Source organism: Macrobrachium nipponense, chromosome 5 (assembly GCF_015104395.2).
Source record: "Macrobrachium nipponense isolate FS-2020 chromosome 5, ASM1510439v2, whole genome shotgun sequence".
Taxonomy (NCBI): domain Eukaryota; kingdom Metazoa; phylum Arthropoda; class Malacostraca; order Decapoda; family Palaemonidae; genus Macrobrachium; species Macrobrachium nipponense.
The window spans coordinates 51,264,990-51,288,404 of NC_061107.1; the positions used below are offsets into that span (position 1 = coordinate 51,264,990).

At 35.5% G+C, this 23,415-nt stretch overlaps 1 protein-coding gene and 1 long non-coding RNA gene across 2 annotated transcripts in view; one reads left to right on the forward strand and one right to left on the reverse strand.

Moving 5' to 3' along the window:
• Positions 1-345, reverse strand: part of LOC135215781 (vacuolar protein sorting-associated protein 51 homolog) — a 98,911-nt gene extending 98,566 nt beyond the window's left edge. The window contains exon 1 of the mRNA XM_064250732.1: positions 305-345. Within this exon, the coding sequence (XP_064106802.1) occupies positions 305-345 (41 nt within the window). The remainder of the gene's footprint in view (positions 1-304) is intronic.
• Positions 346-14,335: 13,990 nt separating this feature from the next.
• The window catches only part of LOC135215297 (uncharacterized), a 167,378-nt gene continuing 158,298 nt past the window's right edge, over positions 14,336-23,415 (forward strand). The window contains exon 1 of the long non-coding RNA XR_010314664.1: positions 14,336-14,446. This is a non-coding gene — a long non-coding RNA (uncharacterized LOC135215297). The remainder of the gene's footprint in view (positions 14,447-23,415) is intronic.

Consider the following 23,415-nt stretch of genomic DNA (forward strand, 5'->3'; position numbering starts at 1 on the left):
TTAAAATTGTACACTTTGCTTTCAACTTATATGTTTCCATGAACCTCGTTAATGAAATTAACAGGTAAGTGAACGAAATTCTTGGACCTAGCCTACCAATCATAAATCATAAGAAGCGCCAGCGTGTGCTGATGAAATAAGCCAATTATGGCTTTTTACTCACAATGAAACATTGATCTACAGTCTTAAATAAATTTTTTTTAAACTGGAACTTAAAACTATGCACTTTGCTAAATCAATAAGCAAAGAACAGACTTTTCCAAGATCTGGGGCCGCATACTCAAAACTTCCTGTCGGCAGTTACTCGAAAGGCTCATACTCTAAACACTGAGTGTGCGCCGCCATCTTGGAAATATGGCGTCGTGAGAACCTTTGCACTAGGGCTGGTTAAGGCATCCTTTGAGGTGGGAAAGGCAACTTTGGGATTGATGACAAGTAAGAGAAGGATTTTTCCTACCTCTTGTAATACGTCAATGAACGCCATTATACATAGTTTTAGTTTGCAAGTTACTCTAATTGCTTTGTAATAGTGTGATTTCCCTCTGCAGACGTTAGCTTTAAAGTTATTGGATGTGTATTATTTAAAATGATTTCATATATACAATCTAAAATTCCTATATAATAATCTGATTGTTTTGACCTTTAGTTATCGTATATCTTATAAAATGTTCATGTATAATCAATGCCAGAAAAACAATATATTTTTTTGTCTTGTTTAATAAATCTCAATACAGAAAATATATCTTTATACTATGTACCATATGCAAAGGTGAAAATATGTATGCAATTTTCCTCCTTTATCACTTCTCTTCTGGTACTCATAAGGCACATTAAACATAGGTTAAAGTGGTCTGAGATAAGTACAGTACTACATACAATGACTCACATTATGAAATAAATGCCAACTAGATACAAATAAGTTATGAAATAAATGAATTTGATGTTCATATTACCTAGATACAAATAGGTTACTGTATCACTGAATGACCCTTAATAATAGCAATATCATTGTATCACATAGTACATTATCTCAGGAAAGAAATAACATACTAAAGTAAATAAAAAATAAAAACTTACAATAAGGTAGAGGTAACTGAGATCACAGAGGCATCATTTTATACTATTATAAATAAGAAAACATGCTTTATAGCCAAAATAGAGAAATAACATGAAATAGCATTGTAAATAAACAAAAACTGTACTAAACTTATCACAATAACACGAGATCACAAGAAGCACGATATAATAAGAGTAAATGGAGGAAAAATAAGAAATAAACCTCATTAAATAATGGAGTGATTAGCATAAGACAATGAGGTAGTATATCACATTACTCTTAATCAAAAAACCTTACAAAAACCTAATCTCAATGATGAAGAGGTATATGACATTTATCACATTATGGGCACCCTTGGCATAGGAACATATAAGGCATGGTATGAAAAAAAAAAATAGATTTTACTACTGTATAGACTATATTAAAAGTACTACCACTTTGAAAAAAATTATGCATAATGTCTCTTAAGGATATCAGTCATGGTTACCATGCTGTCAGCAATTACCCTTACACTTCCATTTAATTCTTTTACACTTTCATTTAATTCTTTTTGATTAGACAATATATCCTGAAAAATATCAGAAACATCTGCCAACACCTCAACTGCTTCTTGCTCCAGTAGGCCCAATCTTACCAAAGCTTCCTCTGAAGGTTCTAGAGCTAAACTTTCATGAGGACCACCACCTAAAAAGATTATAATACAGAAATTAGCTACAGCAATAACACTGGAAAAGAAACATCAATGTAATTGTATAATTATTGACAGTAATTATGATCAGTGACTTCCCACATCTCTACCTCATCAAAGGAAAAAAAATGACACTGATACCACAGATAGAGTACATAACAATTACTTGAGTCACAACTAGGCACGGTTAGGTTAGGTTAAGGTTAGGCTAGGTTAAGAATTGGTCTTGTAGATAAGACCCTTTTAAAAATACGGACCCCAGTTTTATCCTTTTGAACAGGTCCCATGTTCGTGTGGGACTGCAATTCTTCAAAAGCTCCCTAACTTTTTACCCCTAACCTAACCTAAGATTAAATGGTTAACATTCATTTGCGGCAGAAATGCCATACATGAAAAATCTTTTAGAATTGTGTAAAATATATAAAAATAAAATGATCTGGTTAGGCAAGGCATAGGTATTGGCAACATATGCAATAATACCCACAGGCCTAGGCATATCATCACAGCTTAGGCTAAAACATTCATTTCCAAGCAATATCATAGGATACTTTTGCATAGCCTAACATATAGCCTACTAGGAATATATCATAACTAGCATGAAGTTAACAGTAGAACATAAGCCAAGGCCTAGCCAAAACTCGCTTCAATCTAGGTATGTAAGGCAATTATTCTATGCTAAATTAGGTAGGTTGCTTCCTTTTCTTAGCCACAGGGTCCATCGTGCCGCTCTTTAATTGCTCTGCCATCAACAATCAGCTGATATGCTGCTGTATCGTGATTGGTTCTCATTCTCTAAGCACGCTATGATACGGGTGATGTGATTGGCTGGACTATCCAAAGGTGCCTTTGACAAAAAGGCAGCCTTTTCGTGCAAAGGCACATCAAAGGCGCCTTTGAAAATCTGTGTATATGATTTCGCCTTCATCGAAAGGTGCCTTTGGCGAGCCATTGGGAAAGGCGCCTTTTGTCAAAAGGCACCTTTGCGTAAGGCTTGTTTTGAGTATGCGGCCCCTGATTTCTTGCACGACTAGAGAACGGAATGGCATCTTGATCGGATTTTAGTCGTATGTAAACAATATGACGGTGCACATGCGCATAACCACTTCTTCTTCTTCCAGTTTTGACGTAGTAGGAAAACTGGGTATTAACGTTCGCTGAGGATAATAGAAAGTGCCCTATTATCCTGAGTCCATTTGTACTCTATCATGTGTTATAATGTCTGGTCACCATGAAGCTCTGGATAGACCATGGAAAGGGTAGTACTCCTTGAGGACGAGACAGTGACTACGCCATCAAAAATAGGCTTTTACTATGTCAAAACCTGATTTTTTTTTTATCTGCAGTATATGGTATATGAGTTATTGATTTGCATGTGTAGGAAAATAAGAACTATCCTTTTCTGTAGCTCTTTACTGTTTTGATATAACTCCAGAAATAGGTCATTTGGTTAAGGTTAGATAGGTAAAGCCTAAATTTTTATCTAAGTTTTTCAATTGCAGCATTAAGGTTTCTCTATTTATGAATCTAGAATAATGTGATGTAAGGGAATGGATGAATATTAAAAAGCTAAAAGCATTGTAGCATACAAGATCTTCTTGTATGCCTTGCACAACCGTTTAGATGCTATATGAGCTGTGCTAGGCACAGTGCAAACTATAACCCCCTAAAGGTAATTTGGTTGTAAAATACATTATTACTTACTGTAATTGTTTTACTGTTCTTTATAATTATTCATCTTTTGTGGGTTTCTTTCCTTATCAGTGTACTATTTTGACTGAGTTCCTATTAGGATATTTTAGTTACATTATCCATTATTCATATTAAATTAGAAAGTGCTATGGTACTTTTAGAAATTAAAGGCTAGATTTGTAAAATCATATTTGGCAGTTAAGATTTTTAGTGCATAAACGTTGTGCAATAGTATCTGGGAACTAAGTTTTTAGCAAAATATTGCATAGAGGAATTTCACAACCTATCAATATGGTTATGCATTGGAACCTCAACATACAGAAGTCCCAACTTACAAAAAATCCAAGTTACGAAAGCAAAGACGATGATTTTTTTTGCCTCTGCATATGAAAATAATTCAGGTTATGAAAGGATGTTACTGTAAAGTTCGAGATTCGCCCGGACCACCAAGAATAATTTTAAAACTCGCGCGCCGCCAACTGAGTAGACTCGCCACCATCGTCCCGCTCTCCCATTGGTTCCTAATGCTAGTCACTGCTGTAAGATCCTGCACTCCTATTGGTCAGCATCTATCCCATCATGCCACTACGTAAAGGTGTCGTTCGGCCACTTCGTCGCATCAACGTTATCTTTCGCATGCAGAATTTGTTTGTTCACATATACGTATTTCGTTAGTTAACGTAAATTTGTGTTAGTGATTTCGCTTTCTACTTATATACTTTATCGTGTTGTGTGTGAACTTAATTAGCCATGGGTCCCAAGAATGTTGCTGAAGTTCACAGAAAGAAGCAAATGCTTTCTATGGAGACTAAGAATGAGATAATTAAGAAGTATGAAGCTGGCATGCGGTTGAGTGTGATCGCTAAGGAATATGGCTGAAATCCATCGAAGATAGGCACCATCCTTAAGTAGAAGGAAGCCATCAAAGCAGCTACACCTTCCAAGGGCGTGAATTTTGTCCAACAAGAGGTGCCACGTGCATGATGAGATGGAGAAGCTGCTTCTTGTATGGATTAAAGACAAAGAAATCGCTGGCGATACGATAACCGAGACAGCAATCTGCCACAAGACCAGTGCTATTTTCGGTGATCTGATTGCCCAGGCCAAAGACGAAGGAGGAGAAGGGACATCGACGCCAAATCAAAAAAAGAAAAAAAAAGAAATTTAATTTTAAGTTTTTTGTAAAGTTAAGTGTTAATGTTTTCTGCCATTTGTTAATGTGTTTCGTAAAGTTTAGTGTTAATGTATTCTGCCAGTTTTTAATGTTTCGTAAAGTTAAGTGTTCATGTCTTCTGCCATTTGTCCTCCTCCTCTGTTGCCACTTTCGAAGATCGCCTCACTCGAAAGGTAAGGTTCCACATTTTACTACATATGTATGTACATGTTTTAGGGCTGTTGCCTTGTATAATAAGGCGCCCTATAAGGTAATGTTAGACTTGCGATAATCTTATGCTAAGTCGGTTGGTATTGCACTTCCATATTCGTGGGAGCTTGGGGTTTGTTTTGTAAATCACTTACGAAGTCGGTATTATGTTCTTGGTTATTACGACGAGTGTTAAACTCATGATGATGATTCGGTGAGGAGGTTCTTGTAGAAAAACACGAAGTATAAAAAATATATATATTCTTCTGAAGTTTTTACATGGTGAAGATCAGATATGATTGTATCAAGTCTTCTTATGAACGATAGCTTGATTGCTCTGGCAATGATGATGGCTACTTCTGTTCTCTCTACATGATAAAGCTTAGGTAAAGAGATACAGGTCTTCTAATGACGATAGCTAACTCTGTTCTGCTCGTCTACCATCTCTGTTACAAGTTATGAAGGAACAGACAGTTGTTTTCGAAACATATGAACCATACATACAAATGACATAGTTACATACGAACACACAATCAAAATGAGACACGCTACAGATCACGTAGGCCGCTTGAGCTATAGGTCACGGTGTTTGTCTCAAGCAGGGAGCTTGGACTAATATTTATAAACAATTGAATGACTACAGGTGACGGCATGTCAACTTAGCCTACATACTTATTGTATACGTCATCTTTAGCGTCTCTAGTCTGATCACATTCCTGCAAGCAATCTGGTTGACCTCTTTAGTTTTAGTCTTTTATATATATGGACTAACATTCCATATTTTTATTATGTAAACACTTACATTAGCTCGGTCAGCTACCAAAACCAACTACTGAATATTACTCAAACTTGACTTGCATTTGACTTATAGGAGTGTGATACAGACACTATGAATATATATATATATATATATATATATATATATATATATATATATATATATATATATATAAGTAAAGAAAAATTCATGGTGTACAAGAATTGATTCAAGTAATAAAATATAAAACAATGATATTGGTAAATAATAGTGATCACGTGATATATAATGATACAGTTTTTCACTTCATTTCATAAAGATACATATGCTACAGAAAATACTAATGTACTCTGACAATTGCATAGAATGAAGATTAACATGATAAAAATCATATTCTAACCGATAAAAAATTTCATATATGAATTGATAAAATTATTAATGTTTATGCTGATTGATTCGTTGATTTTTATGCTAAATGTTATATATCTGATTCATTAATCAATATACTAACTCATATAACTGCAGATATTGGTAAGATAAAAGGTAACAGATTGATTATAGGCTACCTGATTTGTTTATACATATGTATATGATTCATATCATTATGATTAATATATGTGCACTTTAATAGATTCCTATTGCGTACACGCAAAGATATATTTCGTTCTGTTATGATCATTTATATATAGATTCCTAGTGCGTACACGCAAAAATATGTTTCGATTTCTGTTATTTAATGATCATTTATATATATAGGATACATGACCGAGGTTATACTACTTCACATTTAACTAGCTTTCGAACCACTGTTCGTCCATTACACAGTTCCAGACAACCACCTATAGCCAAATGAAACGGCCGATTTCACAGGGTTAAAACAAGGGGAAAATTTGCCTGGGCGGGTCCAACGTTCTATTTTGCGCTCATACTTATTCTCTGCGTCCTAAGCTACACGATTACGTTCGCGATGAATAAAACCATCCCAGCACGAGTCCTTCGCCAGCAAAGTAGTAGTTGAATATCCTTCGGGTCGTAATATGTCGGAAGTATGGTCCCTTTTTTGTAGTCGATTCCGACAGCCGCCGGGAGCGTTCCGCATTAAAACGAGATTAATGACGGGATACGGGTGTTGGTCGAAGAAGAAGTCCATGATGGTGCTTATTCCTTTCACATTGTAGGCGGTTGTTACTCGACTGCCGTCGTCCGCAGCGACGAACGATTTTTTGAAGTTGCGATGTGAAACTCTCGTACTGCAGGATACTGTAACAGGTTCCATTAATCAGCCTGCAAGTGAAATTATACTTGTCACAAGGGCAAAGTAAATTCAGACGACATCCAAATACAGGGGAGGGGAGAGAGCCATTTAGGACCAGACTTAACCCACATGAATTCGCTGATATTTTGGAATTCAAAAGAGTCAGCTGTACAAACTTTTTTATCCATGGCATTAACAATGAGTGAACCTATCCAGGTCTATGATGACTGTAAAAATATCCATAATTATAAAAAATAAATAGATATCATTACGAATCTCAAAGAAAATTCAATATTACTGGTAGTAAATTACTAGACAAAGAAGTGGAAAACGGAGCTATTTGTAAGATTGCCAGGCAACATAAGAGTCAAAGAGAAGATTAATCATGATTCTGTATTTCTCTATGCTAACTGAATTAAGTTGTGATAAAATCTGATCCTATGTGCCCCTAACAAAAGTTTCATATTCAATTTTCTTGCGCGCGATCCTCTGGGGTTAATTTTAAAAACTTTGTTAATAGGTAGGAGATGCAACGAAAAAACCCACTATGTAACTAATTCTAAATAAACTTTGGGTTTTTCAAGAAAATGTGACATTTTCCCATGAATGTTTTACTTGAATTGTAATAGGCTAATGTTGCCAGTATATATGTCTTATACATATCTTGATACTTCTAATGTCTATGAGGTTCAGAAAAAATTAATTCATTTTGTTGTTATAGAAATTCTATTTTGCTTATTTTGTTATTAATTTTAAAATGATTGCAACTCCTTAGTTGCATTGCGCATACGGATAGACACGTCTGCCTTGCCCATGAGAAGTTCGGGCTAAGCATTCCTTTCTCCAGTCAATCTGCTTTGCAAGCGTGAGATGAAGCCTGTCTAAGCAGATATTTGAGGTTAAAGGAATCAATGCTGATACGGCAAACGCGACAGACCTTCTAGAACTGATGACGTCGTCACCAGCTTAAGAGTTACGTTACTTGCTGTAAGAGATACGACTTTAGGATAAATTTATTGTTTTTTTAATACTCGACCCACATGAGAAGAATGTCTGAAAAAAAAACAGTACCAAAATTGAACAATATATTAGTTTCATGTTTGGAATTATGTTAAATTAAATATTCCTTATTCAAACTAATGAAAAAGGTTTCCATACAAATTCTATATATATTATTAGCCCTGTATAAGATTCATATAGGATTTATTCCATAGATAGATTTTCACTTCTAGACTTCCTGACTTTAAAATCTCTTTTATTTTATTTTATTTTATTTATTTATTATTATTATTTTATTTATTTATTTATTTATTATTATTATTATTATTATTTTTTTTTTTTTCATTGACTACGAATATAAATCACCGGGACAGAACAATAATATTTCAGTAGGTTTTGGATATGTGTTTGAACTTTTAGCTTATTTGTCATTACTAAAGCGTTAAGTTAGAGTTCAAATCTTTATGCATATATATTTGGATATTTAATTAATCTATGGTTACGTTTTGCTTATTGATTTTTATCGTGATTCCTTTTTTATTATAATTTGTAACCCTTCCGACTTCTTACGGAGTGTATTATATTGACTCCACTTGTATCCATATTTTTTTATTTTTTTATTTTTTATATTTATTTATTTATATATTTTTTTATATATATTTGATAAATTAATGGTTGGCTTGAATATGTGGAAAAGTGTTCTAGCTAGCGGCGTACCGTATAGGCTACTTGCGGCATCAATTCTATAGATACAAGATATAAATGATAAAGGTATTTAAACCGTGAGAACCGCTATAATCCAGTTCGGATCCAATATCACGAGTTGTAACTCGTAAGACATTGACACTTCCTATTTAATTATCCTTTATTCTACCAAACCGATTGACTCTGGGTGATATATATTATTGGTTTTCTTAATGGAAAGGAATTCACACGAGTTAAGAAGATTATTGATTTACACCACCCGAGTCAGAGATTATTGTGTTGAATTCCATATTTACTGATTTAGCACTCATAAATATTCCTAACGCACTCAATTGCGGTGTTTGTTTTTTGGTGCTATTAATTCTATATAACGTGTCAAGGAACTATTAACACTAAAAAGTGTTTATTCCCTCTGTCAGACTCGTAATTCTGTTAATAATTCTACGTATATTCTTTCAAGGATTGATTTTGCACAGGATAGGCCCTTAACTGACAGGTGTCTTAGTGTGTCCCTTGTTTTCATGACACGTGTTACAATCAGTATGTGCTTTTTATATCTGTAAGCATTGTAGGCCAGTAAAACAGTGATTTGGCTTTCTGTGACATAGGAGGGAACCCTGGATGACGGAAATGCAACCAGTTTATGACGATTGGTATGAAAGAGATTATACTACTACCTGGTCGTTAGTCCTCTGCTGTGTTTCTTCGGGTTTTCCTCGTCATGACCTACATATAATATTACATTTGATTACATTATTCTGATACACATACTTTTAAATATTACTTTTGCTTTAGGGTTTCTGCTCAAAGTGTTTATTGTTTTTTGCTTAGCCGCTGACCCTGTTTTTCCGTTCGAATGTTTATTGTTTGGTGTTTATTGCTGCTGACTCTGTTTCCGTTCGAAGTGTTTATTGTTTGGGTTAGGTCTGTTGACTCTTGCTTTGTTCAGTTTGTAACAGTTCTGCGCTCCAACCCAGATATTCAATGCTCGCGATCTCTTGGGTTAAGGAATTTTCTTTCGATACGGTTTTAACAATAGGCACGGATGTTTCTATATCTTTTAGTCCAATTAATGGTTCTTTTCAGTATGGTGCGGGATTGCGGGATAATACGTCAGCTATGATTAATTTGCTTTCCCAGGTAGATACTTATCTTGGCTCCAAAGACCTGAATGATCATTTGTTGTCGCCGAGTTCCTTTTGGACTGTGATTAAAGCCATTTGAAAAACTTGGTAAAGGACTCATGTTCAGTGAGGACTTTAGCAGGATAGCCATAAGATTATGAACTTAAAATGTACTAGTGAGTTAAAGATACCTAGCCCTTCCTTGCCTATTACTGGCATATTTACTTTCAGAGGGCTTTAGTTTACGTGAATAAAAGCTATAGAAAGAACTGTTCATCATATACTGAAGTAGTACCCCTTACCCCTTGGTCTGAGGCGTCTGTTGCAATAAAAAAAAAAAAAATCCTTATTTAAATCGGGGATTTTTTAAGTTAGGTGAGCTGCATTATTCCGCTTTTAGGATATCGAACGCCTGTTGATGCTTTTTAGACCATAATAAATCTACGCTCTTCTTTGTTAAATCTACGCTCTTCTTTGTAAGATCTGTTAAAGGAGCTGTCATGATGGAAGAGTTACATATTTACATACGATTGTAATACCCACTACAGCACAAAGTGCTGTACCCCCCCGTTTTACGTAAATAGGTACCGGCAAAGTTATGAATAGCCGACACCTTACCATGGACTACTTTAAGACCTTGACTAGACACATAAAACCTAGATAAACATGTTCGGTTTTTAAAAACTCACATTTAGATATTTTACTCTGAGATTATTTGTCTTTGTCTCTGTAGCACTAGCTCTAGTTTATGTGAATGTACTTCTAAGGTATTTAGAAAAGATTATAAGACCAACCATATAAGCATGTAGGGTATCCCCTAAAAGTCTCCAAACACTATATTGTAATTGGGGGGCAACGTAAGCCGGAGGCATACGTAAAAATTGATAATGTCCCCTGAGTGTGCTGAAAACGGTGTATGAGGTACAATCACTTAGGTAATGGTATCTGGTAAAAGCTTTTAAGTAAGTCCAAGTTGGTGAAAAAAAATTTATTCTAACCTAACAGAGATAAGATGTCGTCGGTACATCGCACTGGAAACTATCGGGAGTCGTTTCCTTGTTTAAGCGACAGAAATCTACGCAGATACGCCAAGTCCGATCTTTTATGGCATGACGTTTGAGGGAAAAATTATATGGGCTTATTTGATTTCCTAATGACTCCTATTACTAACATTTTTCAACTTCGTCATTTATCTCTATTTTGAAATTTCATTGGGGTTCTACACGAAGGTACGTATATAGCTTTATGTTTGTCCTTAGACCGTATTTTGTTTTCAATGACATCCGTTTTTTTTGTTCTCCCAGAGATCACTCGCTAGTGGAGAAATTTCCTGGTATTCAGGTAAAAGATAAAAAAAAATTCTGCTGAATCACCTCTGCTTGAATGACTTTACGGATATTACTTTAGATAGAGTATAAGGGAGATTCATCTACGACTGATTGGGCGTGATTAAAAATTAGCAACAATAAAAAAAAATGCGATATTTATATGTATAGGTTTTTGTGGATTACTATATTAACTTGTTGCTGCTAGTCAACCGTGTCTAAGGCTTTGTTTGCGGAAATCGTTATATTTCAGAGTGTCGGGAAGGATTAAAATTTCATTTCCCAGCAAAGTCTTTTTACACGCACTAAGACATTCGAGGGTGCATGTTTCTCGAGATTTTGCGTGCAAACTGCGACTGCGGTTGTGGGAGAATTCTGTTGGGTCATTTGAACAATGTTACGATTTATGAGACAAATGTATAGTTCCTCTATATAAGTTATTATTTGATTAACTGTCTCTTTTGTTCCAAAACGGATTTCAATATGTTTGAAGGTTTATAGGATTTTCATTTGATAAACACGCCTTATTTTGCAGGATGTAAGATAATATTTTGTATACCCCTAGATGAATCTTACAATTACACTAGATACAGATCAATGTTTTTTATAACTATAGAGGTATCTGTAAACGCTCGCTTATCCGGACTTCTCATTAGGGAAGTTCGAACAACAGACGGTGAGTCCGTAAATACAGGATATTACGTGTACTAAGGATAAAACAAGATATTCTAATTTTTACGGCGCATACAGTCGGGCTTTATCCACCACTACTTATAATAACTTACGTATTAAAAAAAAAAACGAAAACCTGCTCTGATTACTTTATACGGCGTGTGTTTCATAGGAAAAAATCCTTTTTAATTCAAAAAAGATATTGGCATGTATGAACCAACATCGCTTTTCCCCACTCTGCTAGAGTCGCTTATTGTGTGGAATTTGCTATGCTTTGAACACTCGGCAGATTTAACTAACCTTGACCGCTTGACTAGGTGACACAGTCACCGAGTTTGCTTGTTTGATTCTGAACGGGCTACTGTTTCTATTTCTTTTTGTAATAATTAGGATCCTTCTCTTTATTACCATCGGCAACGTATTGTGTGTTTTTAGCATTATGTTGCTGGTTACGTATAAAGCAATGAATGACGAACTATTAGGAACTGAGCGATTACTATTAAGACAAGTTATCACTACTGCATTCAATATTAACTTTGTACTTCATTCTTTGCTAAAATTTGAAATAGTGAGGGATCCTGGTCAGCGCATTTAGCCTGATGAAAGTTTTTACAGACATGTTATTCCTTGCAATCCAGCCATATTTTTAAAGTTAAGTTGAGTCATTGAGGTTCGATATTTTATATAACTAAAAAAACTCAAGGCTAAAAACTGCGATCGGGACTTGCAAAGGAGCATTTATTGTCATGACCCGAAATAGTGATACGGGTGTTCACTTGTTTTTGTGTGTTTTCTAATCACTACGGTGCTTAACGACCCTATCCATGCATCTGTATAGAAATACAGACGTCCACTGCGTAAACGCATATTCACTGTTTAATATGATTTGTTACGTAAGGGATTATAATCACCCAAAATGATAAAATTAACATAGTATATGATTATGGTATTTCAGTAGAACTTCTGGAAACAGACACTCAAAGATAAAAACTCGCAGTAGCGAAATCTCAATGATTTAGATAATTTCTGTAAAAAAGTAAGATTAAGAATGTCTCGTAACTTCAGCCACAGGAATAACGAAATTCGACCTGTAAAGGAAACACTCAAAGTTACTCCAAATGAATAAAAAATTGTACTTACCTTGCTTTTGTGGGAAGTCACGGTGTTCCGATAACGACACACGGCCTTGGTCCTCCTTCTCTATTTAGCGGATGACCTGGTTTGGCTTCAGTTTCCCCCCGTGCGCGTTTGTTGTCAATGATTCGAGCCCTTGAAAGATCCGATGCTGCAGACGCGTTCGGTTTGTTTCTTGAAGTGCCGGAAACGCTCACTAACGATGTTTTCTTGAATGATTCTAATGAGAGACGAAGCTTGCGTTGCCGTAGGAAAAAGACACGTCGGTTTTGTTTCTTGAAGTTATTCACTAAACGATGATACTAAGTTGCTTGAAGAATCTCTTGCTTTTCGTCGTCGGTGAAGTTCTTGTTGTTTTCTGAAGTCGCTCACTAAACTAGGTTGCTTGAAGAATCTGCTGCTTTCGTCGTCGTTGACTTCATGATTTATTATTCTGTTTTATCTTCGGAGAAGTTGTAGAGTAATTCTGGTACGCTTGCCACCACTTTTAGGGCTGTTGCCTTGTATAATAAGGCGCCCTATAAGGTAATGTTAGACTTGCGATAATCTTACGCTAAGTCGGTTGGTATTGCACTTCCATATTCGTGGGAGTGTCTTGGGGTTTGTAGATCACTTACGAAGTCGGTATTATGTTCTTGGTTATTACGACGATGTGTTAAACTCATGATGATGATTCGGTGAGGAGGTTCTTGTAGAAAACACGAAGTATAAAAATATATATATTCTTCTGAAGTTTTACATGGTGAAGATCAGATATGATTGTACAAGTCTTCTATGACGATAGCTTGATCGCTTCTGCCAATGATGATGGCTACTTCTGTTCTCTCTACATGATAAAGCTTAGGTAAGAGATACAGGTCTTCTAATGACGATAGCTAACTCTGTTCTGCTCGTCTACCATCTCTGTTACAAGTTATGAAGGAACAGACAGTTGTTCGAACATATGAACATACATACAAATGACATAGTTACATACGAACACACAATCAAAATGAGACACGCTACAGATCACGTAGGCCGCTTGAGCTATAGGTCACAGTGTTTGTCTCAAGCAGGGAGACTTGGCTGATATTTATAACATTGAATGACTACAGGTGACGGCATGTCAACTTAGCCTACATACTTATTGTATACGTCATCTTTAGCGTCTCTAGTCTGATCACATTCCTGCAAGCAATCTGGTTGACCTCTTTAGTTTTAGTCTTTTATATATATGGACTAACATTCCATATTTTTATTATGTAAACACTTACACATGTACATACAGGTATTCTTGTACCATGTACACTAATACTCTTTATTTACAGGTCAGTCACATTTAGGTTAGGTATTGAATGGTCCAAATTGTTATATTTCATTGTTTATTGGTCAATTTAGCTTTATTATAAAATTTACTGGGGTGTTTTTGTAGGGCTTGGAGTGAATTAGGCAATTTACATGTAAAACGTGGTTCAAGATACGAAAAAATCAGGTTACGAAGGCCACTTCGGAATGGATTAATTTTGTATCCTGAGGCACTATTGTACTGTCATTAATTTATACTCTATTTTATTTACTAGTAATGCTTCTGGTATAAGATTTCTGAATGAGATTTCAACATATTTAAGGTTGGGGCACTCTATGAGGAAGGCAGCCGTCAGGACCGCTCTTCAGATTCTTCTCGTCGTACATATCATAGGTAAGATGGTATCACTTTTTGCATCATTTATAAAAGTTATTGGGGTTATGTGCTGTGCACTGCATTTACTATTTTTCTGGCAGAGAAAATAGTAAATGTATTAGGGCTGTTGCCTTGTATAATAAGGCGCCCGATGAGGTAATGTTAGACTTGCGATAATCTTACGCTAAGTCGGTTGGTTATGCACTCCCATATTCATTGGAGTGTCTTGGGGTTTGTAGATCACTTACGAAGTCGGTATTATCTTCTTTGGTTATGACGACGATGTGTTAAACTCATGATGATTCGGCAATGATGTGAGGTTCTAGTAGGAAACACGAAGTATAAAAATACATATATTCTTCTGAGATTACATGATGAATATCAGACAAGGTGGTACAGGTCTGGCAATGACGATGGCTTGATCGCTTCTGCCAATGATGATGGCTAATTCTATTCTGTTCCCACTACCATCTCGGTTACAAGTCATAAAGGAAGCAGACAGTAGCTCGAACATATGAACATACATACAAAATGAGACACACTACAGATCACGTAGGCCATTTGAATTATAGGTCGCGGTAGTTGTCTCAAGCAGGGAGCTTGGACTAATGTTTCAAAACAAATGAATGAACACAGGTGACGGCACGTCATCTTAGCCTACATACTTTATCGTCTCTGGTCTGATCACATTCCTGCAAGCAATCTGGTTGACCTCTTTGTTTTAGTCTTTTGATATATATGGAATAACATTCCATATTTTTATTATGTAATCACTTACATAAAAGCTTGGTCAGCTACCAAAACCAACCACTGAATATTACTCAAGCTTGACTTGCATTTGACTTATAGGAGTGTGATACAGACACAATGTGAATATAAATAGATATATAGAAAATACTTATAAGTAAAAAAAAAATCATGGTGTACACAAATACAGATTCAAGTAATAAGATATAAGACACAATATGCTTATAATGATATTCGTAAATAATAGTGATCACGTGATATATACTGATTCAGTTTTTCACTTCATCTCTTTAAGATACATATGCTACAGAAAATACTAATGTACTCTGATAACATGATAAAAATCATATTTTAACTGATAAAAATTTCATATATGAATTGATAAAATTATTAATGTTTATGCTGATTGATTTGTTGATTTTTATGCTAACTGTTATAAGTCTGCAGTTATTGGTAAGATAAAAGGTAACAGATTGATTATAGGCTACCTGATTTATTTATACATATGCATATGGATTCATATAATTATGATTAATATATGTGCACTTTAAATAGATTCCTAGTGCGTACACGCAAAGATATATTTCGACTCTGTTATTTATGATCATTTATATATAGGATACATGATATTTATATATATAGGATACATGACCGAGGTTATACTACTTCACATTTAACTAGCGTTCGAACAACTTTTCGTCCATTACACAGTTCCAGACAACCACCTATAGCCAAATGAAATGGCCAATTCCAAATGGTTAAAACAAGGGGAAAATTTGCCTGGGCGGGGTCCAACGTTCTATTTTGCGCTTATACTTGTTCTCTGCATCCTAAGCCACAGGAATACGTTCGCGATGAATAAAATCATCCCCAGCAAGAGTCCTTCGCCAGCAACGTAGAGTTGAATATCCTTCTGGTCGTAATTGTCGGAAGTATGTCCCTTTTGTAGTCGATTTCCGACAGCCGCCGGAGCGTTCCGCATTAAAACGAGATTAACGACAGGATACGGGTGTCAGTCGAAGAAGTCCATGAGATAAGCTTATTCACTTATGATGGTGCTTATTCCTTTCACATTGTAGGCGTTTGTTACTTGACTGCCGTAGTCCGCAGCGACGAACGATTTTTTGAAGTTGCGATGTGAAACTCTCGTACTGCAGGATACTGTAACCAGGTTCCATTAATCAGCCTGCAAGTGAAATTATACTTGTCACAAGGGCAAAGTAAAGTTCAGACAGCAACCTCAAATACGGGCGGGTAGAAAGCCAGACTTAACCCACCATGAATTCGCTGATATTTTATGGCAATTCAAAAAGGATCAGCTGTACAAACTTCTTTATCCATGGCATTAACAATGAGTGAACCTATCCAGGTCTCTGATGACTGTAAAAATATCCATAATTATAAAAAATAAACAGATATCAATACGAATCCCAAAGAAAATTCGATATTACTGGTAGTAAGTTACTAGACAAAGAAGTGTGAAACGGAGCTGTTTGTAAGATTGCCAGGCAACATAAGAGTCAAAGAGAATATTAATCATGATTCTGTATTTCTCTATGCTTACTGAAATTAAGTTGTGATAAAATCCGATCCTATGTGCCCCTAACAAAAGTTTCATATTTAAATTTCTCGCGCGCATCCTCTGAGGTTAATTTTTAAAACTTTATTAATAGGCAGGAGATGCAACGGAAGAACCCACTATGTAACTAATTTCTATATAAACTTTGGTTTTTTCAAGAAAATGTGACATTTTCCCATGAATGTGATTTACTTGAATTGTCATAGACTAATGTTGCAAGCAAATATTTCATATCCATGACTTGATACTTCTAAATGTCCGTTTACCAATGTCATAAGCTGAATTATTGACTTTAATTGTCTATGAGGTTCAGAAAAAATTAATTCATTTTGATGTTATAGAAATTCTATTTGCTTATTTTGTTCATTAATTTTAAAATGATTGCAATTCCTTAACTAAAGTTGCATTGCGCATACGGATAGACACTTGTACCTAACGTCTGCCTTGCCCATGAGAAGTTCGGGCTAAGCATTCCTCTCTCCAGCAACCTGCTTTTCAAGCGTTTTATTGAGGTTAAAAGGAACAATGCTGATCCGTCAACGCGTCATGCACCTTCAGAACTGATGACGTTGTCACTTGGCAGGAGATTGCTCTCCGCCAGCTAAGAGTTACGTTACTTGCTGTAATAAATACGACTTTAGTATAAATTGGGTATTTTTTTGTTTTAATACTCGACCCACACGAGAAGAATGTCTGAAAAAAAAAACAGTACCAAAATTGAACAATATATTAGTTTCATGTTCGAAATCTGCATGATTGTAAATAAATGTAATTATGTTAAATTAGATATTCCTTATTCAAACTAATGAAAAGGGTTTCCATACAAATTTTATATATACTATTTGCCCTGTATAAGATTATTTGCATAGATATACATTTTCACTTCTAGACTTCCTGACTTTAAAATCTATTTTATTTTATTTTATTTATTTATTTATTTTATTTATTTATTTTTTTTTAATTGACTACGAATATAAATTACCGGGACAGACAATATGTCAGTAGGTTGTGATATGTGTTTGAACTTTTAGCTTATTTGTCATTACTAAAGCGTTAAGTTAGAGTTCAAATCTTTACGCATATATATTTGGGTATTTAATTAACCTATGGTTACGTTTTGCTTATTGATTTTATCGTGATTCCTTTTTTTGTTATAATTTGTAACCCTTCCGACTTCTTACGGAGTGTATTATATTGGCTCCACTTGTATCCATATTTATTTTATTTTATTTATTTATTTATTTATTTATTTTTATATATATTTGATAAATTAATGGTTGGCTTGAATATGTGGAAAAGTGTTCTAGTGGCATACCGTATAAGGCTACTTGCAGTATCATTTCTACAGATACAAGATATGAATGATAAAGGTATTTAAAACCGCGAGAACCGCTATAATCCAGTTCAGATCCAATATCACGAATGTAACTCGTAAGACATTGACACTTTTTTATTTATCCATTATTCTACCAAACCGATTGACTCTGGGTGATAAAATATATTATTGGTTTTCTTAATGGAAAGGAATTCACACAACGAGTTAAGGAGATTATTGATTTACACCACCCGAGTCAGATTATCTTGTGTTGAATTCCATGTTTACTGATTTAGCACTCATAAATATTCCTAGCGCACTCAATTGCAGTGTTTGTTTGTTTTTTGTTTTTTTTAGTGCTATTAATTCTATATAACGTGTCAAGGCGACTATTAACACTAAGAGGTGTTTATTTCCTCTGTCAGACTCGTAACTCTGTTAATGATTCTACATGTATTCTTTCAAGGACTGATTTGGCACGTGATAGGCCCTTAAACTGACAGGTGTCTTAGTGTGTCCCTTGTTTTCATGACACGTGTTACAATCAGTTATGTGCTTTTTATATCTGTAAGCATTGTAGGCCAGTAAAACAGTGATTTGGCTTTCTGTGACATAATAGGGAACCCTGGATGACGGAATGCAACCAGTTTAGGACGATTGGTATGAAAGAGATTATTACTAATACCTGGTCGTTAGTCATCTGCTGTGTTCTTCGGGTTTTCCTCGTCACGGACCTACATATAATATTACATTTGATTACATTATTCTGATACACATACTTTAAATATACTTTTGCTTTAGGGTTTCTGCTCGAAGTGTTTATTGTTTTTGCTTAGCCGCTGACCCTGTTTCCGTTCGAAGTGTTTATTGTTTTGCTTATTGCTGCTGACCCTGTTTCTGTTCGAAGTGTTTTTTGTTTTGCTTATCGCTGTTGACGCTTGCTTTGTTCAGTTTGTAACAGTTCGGCGCTCCAACCCAGATATTCAATGCTCGCGATCTCTTGGGTTAAGGAATTTTCTTGTTTAGATACGGTTTTAACAATAGGCACGGATGTTTCTATATCTTTTAGTCCAATTAATGGTTCTTTGTAGTATGGTGTGGGATTGCGGGATAATGCGTCAGCTATGATATTTGCTTTCCCAGGTAGATATCTTAACTTGGCTCCAAAGACCTGAATGATCATATGCCAACGAGTTCCTTTGGGACTGTGATTAAAGCCTTTGAAAAACTCGGTAAGTGACTTATGGTCAGTGAGGATTTTCAACAGGATAGCCGTAGATTATGAACTTGAAATGTACTAGTGAGTTAACGATACCTAGTCCTTCCTTGCCTATTACTGCATATTTACTTTCAGAGGGCTTTAGTTTACGTGAATAAAAAGCTATAGGAAAGAATTTTATCATATTGCTGAAGTAGTACCCCTCTTACCCCTTGGTCTGAGGCATCTGTTGCTATAAAAAAAAAAATTCCTTATTTAAATCAGGGATTTTTAAGTTAGGTGAGCTGCATTATTCCACTTTTAAGATATCGAATGCCTGTTGATGCTTTTTAGACCATAATAAATCTACGCTCTTCTTCGTAAGATCTGTTAAAGGAGCTGCTATGATTGAAGAGTTACATATTTACATACGATTGTAATACCCACTAGAGCGCAAAAGTGCTGTATCCCCTTTTTATGTTAATAGATACCGGAAAGTTATGAATAGCTGACACCTTACCATGGACTACTTAAGACCTTGACTAGACACATAAAACGTAAATAAACATGTTCGGTTTTTAAAACTCACATTTAGATATTTTACTCTGAGATTATTTGTCTTTGTCTTTGTAGCACTAGCTCTAGTTTATGTGAATGTACTTCTAAGGTATTTAGAAAAGATTAAAAGACCAACCATATAAGCATGTAGGGTATCCCCTAAAAGTCTCCAAACACTATATTGTAATTTGGGTGCAACGTAAGCCGGAGGCATACGTAAAAATTGATAATGTCCCCTGAATGTGCTGAAAACGGTGTATGAGGTACAATCACTTAGGTAATGGTATCTGGTAAAAGCCTTCAAGTAAGTTCAAGCTGGTGAAAAATTTATTCTACCCTAACAGAGATAAGAGGTCATCGGTTCATGGCACTGGAAACGATCGGGAATCATTTCCTTGTTTAAGTGACAGAAATCTACACAGATACGCCAAGTCCGATCTTTTATGGCTTGACGTTTGAGGGAAAAATTATATGGGCTATTTGATTTCCTAATGACTCCTATTACTAACATTTTTCAATTTCGTCATTTATCTCTATTTTGAAATTTCATTGAGAGTCTATACGAAGGTACCGTATTTTGTGTTAAATTACATCCGTTTTCCCCAGAGATCACTCGCTAGTGGAGAAACTTCCTGGTATTCAGATAAAAGATAAAAAAAATTTTGCTGAATCACCTCTGCTTGAATGACTTTACGGATATTACTTTAGATAGAGTATAAGAGAGATTCATCTACGACTGGTTTGGCGTGATTAAAAATTAGCAACAATGTTAGACTTGCGATAATCTTACGCTAAGTTGGTTGGTATTGCACTTCCATATTCATTGGAGTGTCTTGGGGTTTGTAGATCACTTACGAAGTCGGTATTATCTTCTTTGGTTATGACGACGATGTGTTAAACTCATGATGATTCGGCAATGATGTGAGGTTCTAGTAGAAACCACGAAGTACAAAAAATACTTATATTCTCTGAGATTACATGGTGAAGATCAAGTAGGATTGTACAGGTCTTCTAATGACGATAGCTTGATCGCTTCTGCCAATGATGATGGCTAATTCTATTCTGTTTACCATCTCGGTTACAAGTCATAAAGGAAGCAGACAGTAGCTCGAACATATGAACATACATACAAAATGAGACACATTACTAATCACGTAGGCCATTTGAATTATAGGTCGCGGTAGTTGTCTCAAGCAGGGAGCTTGGACTAATGTTTCAAAACAAATGAATGAACACGTGACGGCACGTCATCTTAGCCTACGTACTTTATCGTCTCTGGTCTGATCACATTCCTGCAAGCAATCTGGTTGACCTCTTTAGTTTTAGTCTTTTATATATATGGAATAACATTCCATATTTTTATTATGTAATCACTTACAAATGCAGTGTAAAGAACAATTATTTCTCCCTATATATATGTGTGTAAGGGAATTCTTCCCTAACAATTGGGAAATTGGTGCGTAGTTAGAATTATATGTTTTAGTTTTTCCCATCACTCGTAGATGGCGCCCCTTGAATGCTTCTGGTTGTGACTGAAACTAGATATGTAAATCTTAACTATTTTTATTTAATACCTTTCTTATATTGATTATTATTACGTAAACTATTGTTTTGAATAATTATCCCTTTTATCTCATATGTTTAATTTCGAATACGACGCTATTACTAATATTCTATTTTCCTTGTTCCAACTACTCTATTCTCCTTGCCGTCGCTACTTTACCCTCCTTGCCGACTCGTGAAGCTTTCTTTGCCGCCTCTTGATAACATTTTATTTAGACAATTAGTTTCTTCTGATTCTGCTTCATCAAGCAACACCACACAGAGGTAGTGCCCCATTCCCCCTACTGACGTTGGTGCCTTAATTGATGCAAGCCTGCATTCCATTTGTTGCAAGTTGGACACTTGGATAACATTCATCAGCTGCTTCGAATCACCGTAAGGGCCATAAGGACTCGTGTGAATGTTTACAGCAGTTGACGACCGTCCTTAGTGAAACACAGAAATTAGTCTCATCCACAAACATACGCCAGTTTACAGCAGGAGCCCAACTACGTGTCCACGTCAGTTATCCGGAAAACTTCTGATATCAACCTTCCCGAGAAATGCATACAAATTAAGTATTGTTTACTGCTACAGTAAATCAGAATCTTAGTTTATTTTAATTATATTGTTATTTTACTTCTACTTTTTTATTTATGCCTGTTAATGGTTATACTCATCTGTGCTGAAAGTGAATGTAATTGGTGGTTATTATATCAGAAAAGCCACTACACACTTTGGAACCATCGGTTTCCTTTACAATGTGTAATTGGTTTTATACACACTGCATACATCCATCATTATCATTAGTATGTATAGTATATAAGAAAAAGAATGAAGGATGATGATTTCCAAAAAAATGCAGAATTTTTTTTTTCTTTTTGAGAGAGAGAGAGCATAGTGAGTGCATAGTTTATCTTAGTGAAATGCTATGTATATACACATGTACACTACACTACAGACTGAAAATTGTGTAACACTACATTACTGTATAAAGTACAGTACTGTACAAACTGTACTACTGCATTAGATAATGGTTAATAAAATATAATGAGAGAGAAATCAGTGGATTTGAGTCGTGTCTTAACATTAATAAACATTACCTCAATATAATTTGTCTAGCCATAAATCCTCTAAACCTGCACCAAAATTTACCATATTCTGTCCGCCAGTGGGCAACACTGCCATTGACAGTTACAAAACCCTTCTTTGAAAATTAGTTAACAAGTGGCCGTGTTGTTTACATCACGGCCTCTCTATAAATTTTCAAAACCTTTTGTGCCTTTAAAGCTCTCATTATTTGTTAATGCGGTTTTATGTGAAATATATTTTATTTTTACGAACTTTTGTGTGACCTGGATTTACGTGACCTGTTCAATGGATAGCCAAGATAATTTGACTCTTCCTTCTGCTAGCAACATCAGGAATTGCCCGGCTTGTGGGACAAAGATGAGTACCAGGGAGTATGAACCCCATGACATTTGTAACTCTTATCATGGACAGGTTTGTGACTTGACTTCTTGTTGCGACTTATGTAAGTTTTGGTCTGACGTAGATAGGACAGCGCATGTTAAGCATCAAAGAATCTTTCAGCATAAAAGATTGATTAAGGATAAAAAGAAATCTGTAGCTAGACCTGTATCTAATGATTTCCTTGACTTGTGCGCCCATGGTTCTGGTTCTTTGGTTTCGGTATCATGTGATCACGATTCCGAATTAATTGATGTTTTGCCACCTGTACAACCAGTAACTAATGAAGTCGTTTCCGATTTTGATTCAAAATTTTTGGCGATGGAAACTAGTTGGAATAAGAAATTTTAAACATTATAGCATATTTTAGATGGAGACATTTCAGCCAAGTTCAACAAGCTGTAAAAAAATTTTGAAGCAGCTTTTACTAGGATGTCTAACAATCTTTTAGATTCATTTTCAGCTCCTCGTCAGGTACCTGTTGACAGCACCCTGGGTAACGGTGCGACAGACTTGTCAACCCTGTCGTGGCAAAGGCCTAGGGGGGATCCGGTCCGGGCAGGTGCCTGATGATTCTT